General features: G+C 38.7%; 1 protein-coding gene across 4 annotated transcripts; it reads left to right on the plus strand.

Moving 5' to 3' along the window:
• Positions 1-10: 10 nt before the first annotated feature.
• LOC124182573 (epidermal growth factor receptor kinase substrate 8-like) lies at positions 11-17,516 on the plus strand. 4 transcript variants are annotated; one of them, XM_046570020.1, is made up of 11 exons: positions 11-138; positions 8,309-8,385; positions 8,473-8,708; positions 8,792-9,131; positions 10,049-11,289; positions 11,750-11,867; positions 13,985-14,140; positions 14,729-14,998; positions 15,330-15,498; positions 16,020-16,155; positions 16,279-17,516. In XM_046570020.1, exons 2-11 carry the CDS (start codon positions 8,340-8,342, stop codon positions 16,381-16,383), a joined length of 2,817 nt encoding a protein of 938 aa, XP_046425976.1. In that variant the 5' UTR covers positions 11-138; positions 8,309-8,339; the 3' UTR covers positions 16,384-17,516. The 4 variants fall into 4 exon arrangements, with proteins under 4 accessions (XP_046425976.1, XP_046425979.1, XP_046425977.1 ...); XM_046570021.1 differs by having other exon boundaries at positions 81-227; XM_046570022.1 differs by lacking the exon at positions 11-138 and adding an exon at positions 234-369.
• The last annotated feature ends 1,581 nt before the right edge of the window (positions 17,517-19,097 follow it).

Below are 19,097 nucleotides of genomic sequence, written 5' to 3' on the forward strand. Positions count from 1 at the left end.
GTGAAGAAGGGGGACACCCGCCCAAGTTTACCTGGGGCTTCGTCAGGTATAGAGGTACGGCACAGGTATTTCCAGTCGACAATGAGTGGGACCGAGGTCCGCCCAAAACTCCGTTGCTCTGTGCCGTATTGTATATAGGTGAGTAGAGTGTGACGTCGGGACTGACACTTGTTGACGGAGTTGATAGTTTTCAAACTTTTATCGTTCTGGTACCTGCAGCTATACCTGTAAGTTGATAAGTTTACAGTGAAAATAAACGGCGGCGATTGGTCTTGTGCCACGCGATTACGATTATAACCACCGTCATATTGGATATTATAAGTTTCGTCGAGCCAAACCCGCGTTCAACCAAAACTCGGCTGTCACAAGGTATTTATCGATGATATTCCACTACACCGATACACCCACATACACGCACGCACATACGCCCATACATGCAGCAGCAGAGATATGGACACTCTTTGGCTAGTCTTAACATCCGACTACCGTAATTTTGTATCAGTATATACATGGGGTACGAATAACACAACTTGAACGGAGCTCCAAGCGTCGATTCCACTTCACCCATTATGCGGCTTATTTCGCAACCTGTCTTTTTTTCTTGGTTATTGTCCTCTTGAAAATCCAATTAGGGTTTCAGTTCTTGGTGTGTATTAAGATACGGCCGAATTGCCGGTTGAAGCCGAGCTCAAATCCCGTACCCAGCTTATGCTGTAGCCCGAGGTAAATATCGCGTTGGGTTGTGACGATAAGGGGAAAGAGGATCAAAAAGAAAAACAAAAATCATACCGGCGTAACTAACAAGAAAACCAAGGTGATTAGAAATCAGTTCCAGGAACTAGCCGCACACGGTGTACTGAATTATTTAAGCGTCTGTACCTACATTGGACGTAATATTTCATCTCGATCCTTACAATTTTGGTCGATCCCGTTCGGTTGTGATGATTAATTAAAACTTGACGAACAGCTCAGTCAAATTTGTCAAAATGCTGATAAGTTCGTGCTAGTTTCTTGCCTATCAAGAATTGAAAAGTATAGCGACTTATCTTTCCCGATTAGGGTAATATGCGGTTAGACAAACACACGCATTATTCCGGTAATATGTGCACGCGCCATGCGAGCTTGATATGCACACCTTGGAAATTTTTTCATCAATTCCGATACAGGGTGTGTCAGCCTAAGGCACGAATAGCTTTGTGAAGCACGTCGTCGTCGCGCAACCTCCCATAAACGTAGGGTAATGTTAATGTACGGAAGAACAACGGGGTACCTATACCTACGCCTCGAAGACATTTCCGATGCGTTTCGTAACGGTCTTACTTTGCCACATGTATGCACACCGACACCGCGCTGCAGGATTCGAGCACCGATTTTCGCCATGCCGTACACGGTGTGTAGATCTATTTTACTTCGCGGTATCGAAAATCGCTTGAAAACACCTGCGCCTAACTTCCAGCGTCTGCACGATCGTCGAACGCTACACACCATATTCCACATTCACAACCAGCCATTAGATTTTCGACCTTGGCCTTGACGAGGTCCGACGACCGATATCTAACTCGGCATCCGAATGTCGACCTTTCTTATCTACCGTACCCCATCAATTTCAAATTGTCAATCAATTTCACACCGCACTTTGCGGTACAACGATGAAGATCCATAACGTTAGTAGGTATATTTCAAAACGAGCATAGGCATATTATATTATTATACACGAGTTATGAATGCGTACGTGTATTCCGGGAGCAGATGAAAGTTTCTCGACTATACAATATATGTATATATATATGTATATATGCATAGGTATACGTATGCACGTAAGTCGAACCGTGCCATGCGTACACGCGTCGTACCTTCTGTATTTGTGTCAACTGTATACATATACGTATGTGTACACACGTGTTTCGTGTGTGGGATAAGCGCGTCCATTACGGATTGGGAATTTCAAATGTGGTTAAAGTCGCCTTGGAATCTCTGGAATGCGATTCAGCCAAGAACTGATCCCTTCTGGCTGGCTATACACATCCTACGTGATACGTACACGGTACATACACTTGCGTACATTGGTATACGCATACACACGCCTGTATCGGCGCGTGCATTAATACTCTTTGATGCCGCATGAGATGAGCGGGGGGAGGGGGGGCACCTTTCCTTACTTGCCCAACATCCAGCCTCGCAAGCTTACATCTCGAATTCGATAGTGTCAACATAAAGGCGCGTGCACACGTGACGTTTTGTTGCCAGTTTTTCACCCGTTGAGTTTTGTTCTTTCCTTCTTTCTTCCTCATTCAGGGTCGATGACGATGATGATGTCATTTTCCATAGGTACGAGACGCACGTTCGCACGTCGGTCGTGTCACTCCGAACAATCAACCGCGAGGAGAATTTGATTCCTCTTGAGGCGCGATACGATATCTAATTCTTGCTCTTCGTACGCCTTTTTTGACTTGCCTATCTTTGACAATATCGGAGACACGATTTTCACCAAAATGGCAGCCTCTAGGTATTGAGGATATTGAGCGGCGAAAATCTCACACATAGTATTAACAATGATGCCGGGATGTTGTATTTCTTTTTCTTTATGCATGGAGTCATACTTCTTGCGATGCTCATGAGAATCTGAAAATATATTTCTAGAGAATTGGGTGGGAATTTTGTAATTATAAGTTTCTATGCCAGAACGAGTTTAGATCAGACGCAGTTTTGACGGTATATGAAGGAGAAATTCACCGCCGAGTTGTTGTTACCAATCTAATCTATTTCTCTAGACTGGTTGGTTTGCTCGCGCAGGTTGCAGACTTCCCGTCGTTCGATTTGCAATTGAGAAAAAAGAAAACAGCGTACATACAATCATTCGCCAATTTCTTTCATGAAAAAGCATACTTAGATACCGCTTGCGAAGAAGTAAATATAACGTAATCGCCGTTTGTTGACACGCTTCATGCGAGACTGAAAGTATTTCACATAATAGTACAAGATGAGCTGCGTATAATCTGTTTGGCAAAACTTTTTACCGTCGGTACTTAATGTGTTGATTCAATATTGAAGAATTTTTTTTCTTCTTTTCGCATACTACGCGTGTATACTAATTGAATTGCCCCGGTTCCGACCATCGCAACTTACTTTTATACGATTATCAAGAGATGCTCGGAATCCGGGAACCCAACTATACATTAATGCGTATGTGCATGTAGATGAGCGAACATGTGTCAGTGGTTTATTATTTATTATAATGAGTGCGTGGTCCATTTTGTCGAACGTGAAACCAAAATGTGCCGTATTTAGACATGAATGCATGCTACATATTATAAATATATAAGCAGCGATGCAGAAAAATAAATAACAACAATCATGGTATTTGCAAAAAATAATTAATCATACAGCCGATGAATAATTTATTAATTTATTATTAGAACGTTGGTTTCTTTTCTTATAATCAACCAGGAAATATGCGCCTAGTTATTTTTTCAAATCGTTAAACTACATTTCTGCTGATTTAAAATTACCAACTACTAATTAAGGTAAAAATTTAATTATCGTCGGCGAGAAGGTGTATAGCATATATCAGCACGTGTATATGTATATATACATACATACCGAGGTGTACGTATATACGAACATAACAGTTGCTAATGAACCTGACTTCGAGGGTCCTGCCAGCATAGACGTTGTGACGAAAGCACAAATTACCTTCTGACAAATAATCCAACAATCATTTGACGTCCTCTTCACGACCTCTTATGCTAAAAAGAAATAAATTTCATTGAAATTGAATTTGTATAACTGCCACTATGAACCAGAATAAGTGAAAAACTGTTTCGCTAAGTTGTGACAGATACAGATTGTTTTTAGGTTTCCTAATTATCTTCAATTATGCAAAAAGATACGCAGCGTATTCAAATGAGAGATTAGATGATTTTGGTGTAATTTCTGTACTCGTTTGTGTTTAGGTAAAGATCTGTAAGGCAGGAAAACATTGTCAGGAAAAGGCTTGGTGTATAGGATATCACGCAGCTCCGGGGTTTAGGAGTCGGTTGAGTTTCGAAAATATCTTACTTTCGCTGCGAAAGAGAATTACCGTGCGTGCCATCGGCATTTCTCTTGAAATGGCAAAAAAATATCGGGGAACTCACATCGTCGTATCTGAAGCTATCCAGACATTTACACACACGTCGTCATCTCGATTGATGACTTCTGAACTATTTATTTCCGTCGCCAATCCTCGAGGAGAGAGAGTTTTTGAAAAAAACGTTTTCTTTGCTATCGAAATGATAAGGTTTCAAGTAAAATATACATTATATTTTTAAAAACTATCGGCAAGGTGTCACTGTTGATACCCGCTCAGCCCTTTGATACCAATTAACCCTTAATTTTGTCAATTAATAGTTTTCGCGTACCATATACATCATCTTGTAATGGAAATTGACCGCATCGTTATATTGGGAATAATATAAGAGATAGCGTGAAAAGAGAAAGCCTCGGCATTGCAGAACCTATATATTTACCGCATACATTTGCACATATTTTCCTGCCTTTAATTGAAGCCTGTAATTATTTAATGAATTATTTAATTCCAACTCTTATATGAGTAAAAATGTATTATTTATAATTTGAAGTATTTATTGAGTAGTTGCATTTACCAGATAAATAATAATTCCAACTAAACAATACAGCACCAATCTTGCGTCACCAAGTACACCAAATTCATCCCCATTTTTTAGTAGCTTAAAGTCTATACTTTAAGACAATGTCATTGCTACCCAGTGTAATCCCTCAAACTAGAGAATTTTTCCAAATTTAAATTATAAACGGGGAAAGTTGTATGCGAATAATGTATATAATATAGATGTGGAAAGAAAAATCTGAATAACAACGGTGCAATCATGGTGATGACGACAATCAGAACTGTGGGAGATTAGTTTTGTCATTAGGTGTAACAATGCGCGTAAGAGAGTATAATATGCATAAAGGTATTATTCAAGGATAACCGCAGCTGTAGCAACGTTTCGTAATGGCCTTTGGTGACCTCTGTAGAGTAAATACTTACCGAACGGAAATACATGCACGCATGCATTCCTGCGGGCTACTCCTTTGGATTATGTTGGCGGCCTTATTGCCGCGAACTGGTTTTTCGTATCGTTGACCTCACCTTGTCGAGATATAACTTCCTGTATACTTAAACGCCCCAGTTGCCAGCAATTCTGATTTATAATATCACAGTGAAGAAAAGCGAATGAGAGGATAAAAATAGTGCATGCAAATAGCGATAACTTAGCAAGGAATATGATGAATCGTAGGTATAAGTGATAAAATGTACAAGTATCTGTTTTTTCATTTCTCCCTCCTCATCTACCTTTCCACGAGGCACAACAAGTGAGACATATAGGAGGAATTCAGTCCCACCCCCGAATAATCACTGTTTCAATGAGTCACAATTGAGACTGTATCGCAACTTAGACTCATATCGAAGATTGTGTGTACAAGATGCCTGGGTAAACGTTATCAGTTATACTCGCTGATCACCGAGGTGCTCTGCAATCTAATCGGCGAGTGACTGCAAGCTTAGGCCGAAACCTTGCAGAAATTGCGCAGACAGCTTATGAAAACACAACATAAACAGTCGCACCATTGAGTATTGGCTCGATTTACCGCAACGACAGATAAGAGAACGGTGTATAAGGTGTATAAAGAACAATTACGGAACTAAAAAAATTTTGCGATAAATCATCAGAGTTGACAACTGGTTCAATATTTCAGAATCTTTCATGCCCGAATGTCGAGTTTTTCCTTATCGGATTGTTATACGTCAAGATTGGGGTGCTTGAAAAATTTTAATTCAATGGTTGCTTTGATGAGGATTTACGTATCGCTATGAGCATGCCCGCTAAGGCCTTCTAGTGACTCGATAGCCCGAAGTTCTCCTGGTTTATTTAGTCCAGGAAATATACCACGAATATGACAAATTCTTTCGCATTATTCTATTGGGGCCAGCTGATACTTTTCGTGTGAGTAGTAACAACTGGTGTACACGAACGATGAAAATAATCATCCCGCCCTGTGAAATCGCGTGGGAACATTGTTTAAAACTCAATGAAAACTATGATTTTAACGTTTTTCGCGTTTATCTTTTTTCCTTTCAATTGTACAGAATAAAGTGCAATACTTTCTTTTCATCTTTGAAAGCTCTACAAAGCTAGGCGTCGCGATCTGATAAATATTGATTCGATCAAAAGTTATTGGCAAAAAACCACTGAAATGAAACATTTTATATCAAATTTTATAGATTCTTAATCTCTGCATAATCCTCTTAACGTGGATCCAAACTCATGCTATGCTATACGTGGCTTCAGTTTCCTCGTTGCTAAATTCTGTTTTTTTTTTTCCAAAACAGGAGACATCACGACTGTTACCTTTTTCCTTTTTGCATCCACCGTTTGTTTAATTTGCGGAAATCCTTTGTCTGCCAAAACGATGTCACCTTCTTCTAGTAAATCTATCAAACCTGATTCTTCAGTCCATTGCGTATCGCTTTGTCTTCCACCAGCAACTTTGGATTTAAAACTAATGAATCCAAATGGAGGGATTCGAATAAGCAGATTAGCTGTCAAATTTTTCTTGTAATTCGAATAACAGAACATCCTGTTATCGAATATTGAGTGACACTGAATTCTGTACAGTCGATGATTACTCGAGTATTTGTATAATTTGGTTTAAAATATTCTGGCATAGACCGCATTACAATATCCTTCTTTGGCTGAAAAACTAAATTTTGTGTGGCAGCAGATAAGTACTTTAAAACAGCAAAAAACATTCTTGACGCGGTCGTTCTGCATACGTCAAATAAAACGGCAATCACTGAGAATGTCAAATCGGTTTTGATTTTTATTAAAAAAAGTAGAAATGGATTTTCTTTGGAAAGCTTACTATGATCTGATCTGTCATTTAAACGCTTTAGTAATAAATTAAAATTCTGAAATGTCATACCAGCAAAATTTAAAAGTTGTTCCCTTTTTTTTATTGACAAATATCCAGCAAATCCAGAAAATTGTGGAGTATTCAAGGTCTCATTTTCTAGATTGCGTCCTATACTTACATTTACATAATTCTTCGATTCTGTGCCACACTGCTTGTCTTCAAAATTTTTTTCTCTTGGAAGTGATTACCGCATTTGAATGTTCATTTGTATTCGTTTGAATTTCCACATCCCACACAGATTTACCATCCAAATCAATCCCATTACAAATAAACGTACTGTCAAATTGCTCGTTATTAAGAGATGTAACTTGACACCCATGATCGATTGTTGTCTTGATGTTGATGTATTCCATTTCAACATCCTCCAATGCGCCTCAAGTTCTTTTATTTAATTTGAGTGATTGTTCAAGAATTTTTTGCCTGCGTGAAGCGACTGTAGATTTTACGTTGTCTGTTCCCCGCTTTATAAACCGAGCATGCCTGCAATAAAACATATTATAACCTGTGTTTTATAAAAACCTCGATGACTTGTTTCATCAATCAATATATTAATTAAATCATATCTATTTGGTCCCATAATTTCATTTACGCTTCTTTGCGGATATACTAAAGGAAATATTGTCGGTATATAACTTGGACTGTTTTCATCTCCTTTTTTATTTTCAATAAAATGATTACTGCATATATAATCACACCGTTTTGGCACCCAAAGTGAACCTTCAATGTTGTGACAAATCCATTTCTTGTGTTATGTTATGAATAATTGATTTGTTACTGTACCTGAGCATTGCAATATCGCTTCTACTTTCAACGTTTACTGTATACACGATAAAGAGGTTATGTTACTTACTTTTTTCTTTTGACAGTTTCTGTCTATTTCTTTTTTTGCTGCAGCTTATATGATTCCGTTGGAAGACGTATATTGCAAATACGCGAGGCGAATAGATCGTTGCCACCTTGTTGCAGACGATTCTTTACATAACGAGAGTGTTATACATTTTTTCACGAAGCACGAAATTGAGGTTAGGGTGATATAATGATAGATTTGTTCGCGAGAACGCATGCGCGCAGTATAGAAAAGACCATTCTAAACTCATAGGACTTAAAAGTGGTCTTTTCAATACTCCGCGTATGCGTATTCGTAGACTCACTCGGCCGCTATGGAAACTGGTACTTTGGGTACGGAAAACACATTGAAAAACGCGTAAAACATGCTCGCGTTGTATAAAAATACTTATACGACACTGGACTGCAAAACCCTTTCTCAATGTCTATTTACCATGTTTTCTATACACTAATTCTACGATATAACAATTCTGATTCTTTTTAGTTAAACGCTGAGTTGAAGCGGTGGTCGCACAATGCCTTACTACAACAGTGGTCACAGCACATCGACCTACAACAAAGGTGAGTAAAAATTATTTCATTCTTATTTCGTGCCCCTGAATTGCTATTTAAGCTTATTTCATGTATCTATTTTTCCACATCGTTCAGATGGCGGGTCCAGTGGCCCTCCGAGCACATCTGGGGCAGTTGGTACGAGTTCGGAACCAACTTACCTGATGGAGCATTTGGCGACGTTTACTGTGACGATTGAAACTGGCATAGTTTATCCCGCCGACGGAATGAGGAGGCTCCTTCAACTTGAAAAGAGCAATGGTATATGGAGTCAAAAAATGCAGCTACGTCTGGAGAGGTCGTGGGTTTTGATAATGGACAACGAGACCGGGGTAATTTCAGGGAAATTGCCATTTGGATGAATTGTCATACCTTGAAAGAACTAGAAACAGCAATATCCTTTTTCATCTTTCAGGCAGTAATGGAGAGATTCCCAGCCTCATTGATACAGGAACCAACCGCTTTCACGTCCAGGGATCCAATGGAGATGTACAACAATATTTTGGTATTCACAGTTGCTGACGACAGTGTGTCTGGTCAACGTGCCGAAATGCACATATTTCAGTGTCAGAGCGTCTCCGCCCAGGATCTTGTCGAAGATCTCAAAATGCTGCAAATGGGGAAATTAGTCCCCGGTGGTTCTCCCAGAGGACCGAGGGGTCACATTCCACCTCCACCGGCTCTCCCTCCTCCGGAACCTCCGTTGAACGGTGTTAATGTTCGCGAACAAGTTTCGGCATTCAATGCAGCAAACAGTGAGTCTGAGTCTGATTTTAGTATAATTCAAACACCACTGCAATCTCAATGTTCGATTTCTTATGACTGAAATTTTCATTCACTTTGAACCTCTGATCTAAATAACGCACTAGTATCATTTCAATAAGTTAATTTTGTTGCTTTCATTTGTATTGACTCAACAAGATCACATAGGCAAAGTTGTTTTTCATTTCCATAATAATAATTTTAAACAATCAATACCAAAAAGTAGTTTTCCCGTTATAACGCGCAGAGCAAAGCAATAGGTGTTGTAACAAAAAAAAATAAAGAAACCAAAACAATCAAATTTAAAAATGACATGCCCATGATTGTCAATGCCAAAACTGACAGTGATCGTCGCGCAAAATACTTCTTGGGGTGGAGCTCTATATTGTCTATCAGAATACTAGGGGACTGAGGTCAAAGTTTAAGAACCTGAGCCACAACCTCCTGTTGAAGACTTCTCAACCTGCAATTCTAGCCGTTACTGAAACCTGGCTCGATGACTCTGCCTAAGACACCGAATCACCTCTAAATGATTTTATTATTTGCCATAAAGATAGGAACGCGGAAACTAATAGTAAGAATCATGGTGACGGATTACTCCTGGCAGTTGATCGGAGGCTGTCCAGCAAAATCTGCGCTTCCCCACGTAATCTTGAATTAGTTACCATAACCCTTGATCTTGTCGATGCTAGGTTTTTAATTGCGCTAGTGTACTTTGCCCTAACTCTTGAGTAAGATTGATTGGAAGGCTGCGTTTTAGGACTGCGGTATCATTGATGCAATGAACGATAGTCTCTACATACTTCTCTGCTAGATTATTTCCTGCCACGTCCCGCTAAAGAAACCTCATGCATGCGTGAGATGAGATCTTGGAGTTTCACACGGTTTACGGTTCAATCCTGTGTTTCAGATGACGGAACGAACGACATGTCGCGAGAAGAGAACATCGACGAGGTGTCCTCGACGTCTTCGGAAAAGTACGAAAGGGACGTGACAATACTGAACCACTGTTTCGACGACATAGAAAAGTTCATAGCGCGACTTCAGCACGCGGCGGCGGCGTCTCGTGAGCTGGAACGTCGTCGCCGGAATCGTAAATCGAAGAAGAGGAACCTCGGCGACGGTATGCTGACGATGCGCGCCAAGCCGCCACCGGAGATGGAGTTCATAGACATATTCCAAAAGTTCAAACTCTCGTTCAATCTGCTCGCCAAGCTCAAGGCGCACATTCACGATCCCAACGCTCCAGAGCTCGTCCACTTCCTATTCACCCCGTTGGCGCTGATCGTCGACGCCTCTCACGATACGAACTACGACCCAAACCTCCCGAACAAGGTGGTGTCCCCCCTCCTGACGCGCGAGGCCGTCAACCTGTTGATAAATTGCGTGACGAGCAAAGAAACGGAGCTCTGGCACTCCCTCGGTGACACGTGGCTGATACCCAGGGACCAGTGGAAGGGCCACGTGCCTCTTTACCACCCCATATTCATGGACGGCTGGTCTCCAGAGTACCCGATACCGGAAGACCGGGACCACGACCATCTCGCCTCGCTGCTGAACGCGGACAAGCAGAAGAGGGACGAGATCCCGGAGCAGCAGAACCTCGGGGAGCCCTACTACAACCACCGGGATGTCGACGAGTCGCACTACAGTAGCGACTACCTCGAGTACGAGGGCGGCAGGGAGGAGCGTCCGAGCAACGATTACTTCGAGCGGAATTACGGGCCCGCCTCTGACCTCTACGGCCGTGAGGACAGGGAAAGAGTCGAGCAGACCAGGGCGCACAGCGAGATATCCCTCGACTCGATCGAACGCGGTTCCCGCGGTGTGCCGGTCGAGCAGCGCGCGCAGGAAGCTTGGCTTGACGAGCTGGTGGCGCGACACGCGAAGATCGTCCAGGTTACCTATCCCCGGACCGCGAACAACGACAAAGAGCTGACGGTCGTTAGGGGTGAGTACCTCGAGCTCCTCGACGACAGCAGAAAGTGGTGGAAGGCCAGGAATTCGAAAGGGCAGATCGCCCACGTGCCTCACACCATCGTCGCGCCTCACAACAGCTCGACGAATCAGCCTGCCGGCGATAACGACGTCTTCAATAACCCGCTGTACACCAGCAGGTATCAACGGCAGGGACACGGATACAATTACGAGGTACAACGTCATTATTGGAGTACTCTTTTACATTAGGCCGACTGGGCACACTGTGAACCAAAATTTAAGTCAAGTACTTAGTATAGTACTCCTACCCTTACTGACCGAGCAAACATCCTTTTCATCAGCCTTCAAGAAGGGTGAGTTTGCTCGGTCGGTAACGGTAGTAGTACTACATGACCTTAAGAAAAGAAAAAGACCGTTTACAAGATCCCGAGCAAGTTGTTTTTGTTTGAACCTTAGCCTGTGCTATTCAAATTTTCTCAGATCCATTTGTTTTACGTAGAAGAGATGTTGTTTTATTCGTGTTCACCGTCATTCGAGTAAATAATGTTTCTGAATATTTTTTGAATCACTTTTCTCCGTTCCTGTTTTCCGATTAAGACGATAGGGCTCATTCATTATTGATTCAATGCTCCGAAAAGTCTTTAATCGCCTACAAGTTTATCATTTAATTCAGGACTCTGAAGTCGAGGGTACCAGCACCAGTCCGGGACCTGACCCCTCGCATCGTCCTCATGCCATACCGCCTCCGGCCCCCGCTGACTGGGTTCGAAAAGAACGACTCGGAAAAAAAGGTGAATTTCGATATTTCTAAGGCCCATAAATCAAGCTCACCGACACCATATTATTATGTACATGTGCAACAGATTTTAGACGAGCTAATGTATAAACCGGAGAGATAAGTACAGGATAATATTCCTCTGCCGTTAAACAGAGAATATCGATTTATTCGAAATTTAATCATGGCGGACGAATGATTTTAGAGATTCACGTGTTACATCATTCAAGTTCTCATTCGTACTCCTTCTTTAATTAGATACGAACGAGCTTTATGAAATTTTCAAATTATTTCCCGTCTTTGCTTTAACTATTGCAAAACTGACAAACATATATTTTATAACAAATATTGCGTATTTATCTATTAAAAAATTCTTACCGTACCATATCTGTACGTGTACGTAGCCAGACATGGCATTTCAAAGTGCTAAAGTTAAATATATAAGTACATATATACATACACTTTAACAATTACAACACTTAACACCCAATACTTCGTCCAAGTAAAGATTAGATGGTTGACGAGTCGAATTTTCGGTTGCCAAATGCTTGTCTTGTAGTACTTAACTGATGTCGACACCTCAACCAGATCGGTGCATACCTATCGGAAACTTGATCTGTCTAGAAGTTGAACCGTTTTAGTTTAATTCAGAATATCTGTTTGTCCGTTGTCTTATTATAATATGGGTTTCTGTTTGTGTCGTTGAATATATGTGAAATAACGACGTTTGTGATCATTCGCATGAATTTACACGTGCATAGAGATGGATGAAATGATTTGTTGTAGATATACACGTTTGAAAGATGCGTAATAATCCGTTTCAATTTCTTTCTCAGTTTTTCAATGAATAATGTGTTGCAGAATATAATTTTTTGTACATGAAAGTATAAATATTTTATGAATTTTTCTTGAATGATAGACTTGCAATACTTGGAACAAGTAAATGAACATGGAGAAATAAATTATATCGTTGACACGCTTTAGAATGCGTAATTGTTTTGCATCATAGAGGTTGTACGATTGTTTTTATACGTACATCGAATTACTTATCTTCAAATTCCGAAACTGGGTTTTGAATATTTCGTAAATAATTATTTTTCTTTACCGTAGCGTATCGTATTTAGAATGTAAATAAATGTGGTAAGTATTGTTAGAACACGCCTACATCGTCATCTGAAAATAATCCGCCGCATGCTCGATTATCAAAATTTAGTATCGGTCAATTCCAAGTGTTATTATACATTTAGTCGACCCTTGGCATCATAATTATACACACATGTATACGTATACATCGCATAAGTTTGTTATCGCAGTGAATGATAGAAAGATGATTTTTGTGACGTCTACCATTTTAATGTAAGAAGAAAAAAGAGTAAGTAAAAAAGAGTAAGAAAGAGAGAAAGAGTGAGCATGGGAGTGAGTTAGGGGAAGAGAGAAAGATAGAGAAAGAGGAAAAAGAAAAAGAAAAACCCGTTCGAAAACAGAGGAATAGCGAACAAACGGAATAGCAATAATTTTAAAAGCCTCAAGTCGTACACGAGTCCCTTTTCAGTTTTTTCTCCGGTCTTTCAAAAATATTCGCTTTTCCATGATTGTTTGTCGGTGTGAATTTTTCTTTTGTTTTTCATCTTTCTGTACGCATACGTTGTTTACCGGATATGGATTACACATCGGTCCAGTATTTTATTGTATTGTAATTTATGTAAATCTTTTATTAATAAATATATACGATTAATGATGTATGTTTAAATGTTGTGATTGTCCATATACACGTATAATTTGACAGTTACGTACTTAGTTCCATGTTCACGCCGTTCATAGACAGACTGTGCAAAATAAGTTGTGTCCACGTTATATCTCCCGCATCATTGTATAATTCACGTATTATTTTTGTTCACCTGTTGGTTTTCATACCTCGTTAATGATTTCCCGTTGGAGTCAATAAATTGAAAAAAATACTCAACGTGCACAGCACATACGGATACATAAAATTTTTCGAAAACCGCATACAGTACTTAAAATAAACTTCAAAGGAAAGCCGATGAAAGTTTCTCTACCTCCCTTATTTTTTTTTTGTTTCTATTTATTGTTCCCTTTTGTGTCTCTATACGCGCACTGCAATTGTGATCAAAGCGTCATGTCTGCCGATACCTTCGCTTCGAATTGTTGCTGCAAAAATTTTTTTACCGCTTCCTCCGACAAGAAGTGACACGACTGCGATTCCAACCCCCAACGTCTACACACCAGTGAAAACACGTCTGCGACAGGATGAAAATCTCTACTTTTATGGTAAGTTATCTACGTGGGTTTTCCAATTGATATACAGAAACAAGTCAGTGCATCTTATGATAAAACAATACAGCTATTGATATTTATCAAACCGCTGATTCTGCCGATTCTTTTTTTTTTTCGTCTAAACAATTGGAAAACTCACCACGTTTTACGCATGCTTGCGGGAAAGTGCTTGAGGTTTGTCAATTTTCCTAACTCCTCTCTAAGTAACGCCAATCATCGTAAAATCTTCAATCGAAGTGATGCTTTTGTTTGTCCGTCTTGCTAACACAATTGTACGATGACTGAAGGTATGTTCATCAAATTGCTGCGCACTTGAAAAGAACTAGAAAAAAATTTAGTGACAAGGATGATATTGCTGCACTGCGCTACAAGTAGGATAACACCATTTGATATACTAACCCTGAAAGTTTTACTTCGCCATTAAACATTTGACGACCATCGTTATTATCAGCACAACTTCACATCAATCAATATGCTTCTTATTTAAACTTGAGGTGCACACAAATTTGGTGAAGGGCATGTGATCGGTGTCGCTCTTCCAGCGTTGAAGTGTTTCAAAATCTTTCTTCGATTGGTTCACAGGTATTGCAGCAGATTCGAGCACGTCGAGTGGCAGCCTCAGTGTCGACGATCTGTCGAGTATTTCACCCCAAAGTTCGCAGTCGAAGGCCAGCACTATGCGTCGGAGCGACGAATCTAGTCTCGCGTCAAATTCAGATTCATTTTCCAAGGCGCCACCGCCTCCACCTCCTCCGCCACCATTGCCTTTGCCAATGTCAAAGAGGTCCACTGGTGATCCTCCAAGTTTTAGTAAAAGTGGGACGTCCAAGAGTAACAAATCGGTTGGACCAGGTGAGGGTGAGACCATTATAACATCATTTTGGGATTCTTAAATTCAGAAAACTCCATATTCTGGCAGTGAATATGCAGCACTGAGTCGGATTTAATTATAATAACGACCATTCGTCACATATTTTATCTCACAGTGACTCAATGTCACTAAATGAAATTATAGCAGCTGGCACGTTATTTTTTCTACCTTGAATTTACTAAATTTATCAAAAACGATCAGCTGATTACCCACACCGACGCCATATTGCTATAATCATGGGATCCCGATTTCGGAATCACGCTACCGATTATTATGTAAAAAAGTTTGCTGTAATTCCGATTGTCCTCGTAGGACTCAGCAGCCAAGACCAAATGCAAGAAGAGCTCAAATACGTCCTGACAATGTTTCGCGAAAAGAGACGGAACTTAGATATCGTGAAGACGCCGGATGTGTGTATCGATAATCGCTCTACACCTAGTGAAGTTCAAAGCTGGCTGAGAGCTAAAGGATTTTCAGATAAGTACGTATATCATAGCCATTGTTTATTTTGAAGGTACACCTTTGACAAGATAGCAATTAAGAACGTGATGCTTTGAATCAATTTGCACGTGCAGCTGCTAATTTTAACGATATTCTCACAATGCCGTTACACTCGTCTTAACCCTTTGAGTCACACATTATTGTATCGAGTCGACTTTTATAACAAGACAGTATTCTATGGTTTTTGGGGTCGCTGACTACGAATCTGAAATCAGATTTTGAATATTCGAGACGGTGGATCAAATACGGTGGACGAAAATCGAGTATTGAAAACCTATTAGTATATTATCAGAAATAGCAAAAAACAGTAAAGAGATATGTTGAAAAGTTCTCTAAATATACAAAATAAGGATATAAAATAGGCGGTAAGATCACTTCGTCATACTGTAATCCAAGAAATCAGCAGGTCCGTTGACTGTTGTTTGTAAAACTCAAGATCAAATGGTTGAAAAATTGCCTGAAATATTGTTGTGAACAGTACACATATTTATTTATTCACAGAACCTGTCGGCAGCTCCGAGGGATGGCTGGCTCCGAGTTGTTCATGTTATCGAAGCGTCAACTTGAGCAATATTGCGGACAGGTAGAAGGCAAGCGACTGGATAGTCAAATCACTTTGTCTCGTAATGTAAGAGGGGTGAGTGGATCTGGCTCGGGAGGCAGTCATTGTTTTTTTGTGACGTTCATCTGCGTAGAATATGTGTAGCTCTATGAGTATTAACTCAAAGTTTGATTTGTTCATTTTTTTTTTCATCTCCAGTACAAGACGGCGCGATCCAACGAACTGAAACAAATTTTGGACAAAGTACGCCAAAGAGTTGACGGCGACGAAGAATTGCGGAACGGAGTAAAAAGCAACGTGTGAATTATTCCTTTGCCTTCGAACTTCTAATCAATAATAATTACCTCTCGATATGTATCGATGATATGTAAATACATTTGTACATATTCGGCCACACACTTCTATTTGGTGTAGAACCAATAATCGAATTCCATGTACAGCTACAATCAATTTACATTCGCAACCATAAATAGTATTATAGTTAATGAAAATAATTCAATATCACAAGTCAGTAAGAATAAGAGATTTTAATATTCTTATATTCCTGTTAGCACTATTTTGTTGTTATCGTTATTTAAAAATTTTTAATAACTTTAAGTCCGTAAGAATTTCAACTAGAACGTACTGATCATCATGCATGTATATACAATTCTTTCCAGTAATACCATAAATACATCAATTCAATAAGTAATGTGAATTTACTTGAATATGTTGGAAATTGAAGAAAAACTCAAATATTACCGTAACTTATACGAAACTACACGTATCAGTTATCACTGCATGGTCCCGATTATTATTCCTTTTTCATTTATTTAAAGCAATACCATATACATTGTAACAGATATATATATATATATATATTATATAGTGTATATACATATAATATACCTACTCTGTCAATTATTATATTCAACACCGCTCATTCATGTTCAACTCAAAGTTCATGGAAAAATGATAAATAGTAAAATTTTCAAGTTTGAAAATTTGTTTTCCATTTGATATTTTGTTTCTTTTTAAAACCCACATATAAACGGTCATCACACCAGGAAGAAGCAATGCGTTATAGACGGACTTCCCGATAAACATCAACTCCTTTTTTTTTCTCTCTTGTCAGTGTAAATCTGCAGCTTGAACCTTTGCCAACGTTTCATGTAAACATCACTTTCCTTATATCAACAATTCAACTGACAGAAAAATCGTCAATACTGTAATACTTGTACTCTTGTACATTATTTCACTGTAGAAGATTCGTCCTGAAATCATGAAAATGATTTTCGACGCTTGTCTATTTAGCGTAATTATCTACACTTGTACGTGTGTGGCCAATAAATTTCTGCTTAAAGATGTGGAGTTTACGATAAAAAACTTCAGTACAAAAACACCACGGAATTACATATCCGAGTGTAATATTATAATTTATAAGTACGTATAGTAAGTATCGTGAAAAAAGTTATTCTTGCAAAATGTTAATATACACATACTATAGGTTGTTGCGTCAGGTAAAATTTATAATAATATTTCCAGAAGTTCGTTAATTAAGCGAAAGAAGAGTGTTAGTAATTAACGCCCGTGGACTGTTGTATCAGAGGAATTGAATTCATTTACTTCTTTTCACATACGAGTGTAAATATTATATTCGGGTTACTGTTCTTCTAATGTCCTTCTATTCTTGCATTTCTCGTTCGTCATCGGTATATTTAGTTCCACGATATGTTGAGTTCCACAAGAATTCTTGGTTGTTTATTAATGATGTCGATTCTCTGATATTCACAGCTGTATCTTGTTCGTTAAATCACATCGGGCGGCAATCAGTATTATTTGTCATTGTCATAAATTACTCAACTTTCACGACGTCTAATTACGTTTTGTTATATTCCTAGTGCTATTGAACACCATTATAGGTTTCAAGATTATTAAATCAGCATTTTTTTAATTGTGTATTTAACTTTAATTATCAATTACGAGTTGCTGCGAGAATAAATTTCACAGAGTGTTTGTAATAGGCTGCATTTTGATAATTTAATTATCGAATATTCTTCTAGCTGCAGCTACGGCGAATAAGCAATGTTAGTATCAATGATCAGTATGATGATTTTCTTGTTTGGATATTCGTTTTTCAGTTTCAATCAATAACTTGAATTATTCAATTAATCAACGATCCGTGAAAAATCTCGATATCACGTGTTTTCAACCGTATAATGTGCGTCACAATACCGATTCTGCAAATTCTTGGCGTAAATTCATTATCTAATGTTATACATACGTAACATGTTGTACGTACAGATTATAAATTATACATGCACATCTGTAAATGTATAATGTCTTATTCTGCACCATGTTTAGAACAAGAACGAGTAATTATACCCTAAGAGGCTTCAAATTACTTCGAGCGGCTTCTTCTGCTGATTGTGAAACAAATATTTGCTTCCATATAGTGCGCGTATAATCAGCGCAATATTAATTCAATTGATTATTTGCTCGTATTAATTGATTAATCTGTGTGAGACGAGAGCAAGTATATTTATAAATAAATAAATAAGTGAAGAAATTCAGTTTCCTAATTGTTATTGAGTTAAAACAAAGAAAGAATTTTATATTGATACGATTATCAACTCTCCAGATACTGCATAATTGATGTAAATTTTATTTCATTTAACTTTAATTTATAAATATAATACGAACGCTAATTTTTTCCATATTATCTGGCTGCTGCACGTTTATTAGTCGAGCGTAATTAAAATCGAATACGTTTCTATTGTATATAACTAAAATTCTGACAATCAGTTAGCTACACTAATATCATTATATTCGGTATAATGACAATCTTGTACTCACAGTAATGTTATCCATTAAGGAGAATCGCGTAATATAATAAAACCCATAAGATTATTGCCTCATATCGTCATTATTATTATTACTATTATTATTATTTGTAACAGAAATATTTTTAAAAAAACGTTTGTTAAAACAAAAAATTGTAACCTTACCTATTGAAAACTTAACACAGAACTTAACAA

The sequence above is a fragment of the Neodiprion fabricii genome, chromosome 5 (assembly GCF_021155785.1).
Source record: "Neodiprion fabricii isolate iyNeoFabr1 chromosome 5, iyNeoFabr1.1, whole genome shotgun sequence".
NCBI lineage: Eukaryota > Metazoa > Arthropoda > Insecta > Hymenoptera > Diprionidae > Neodiprion > Neodiprion fabricii.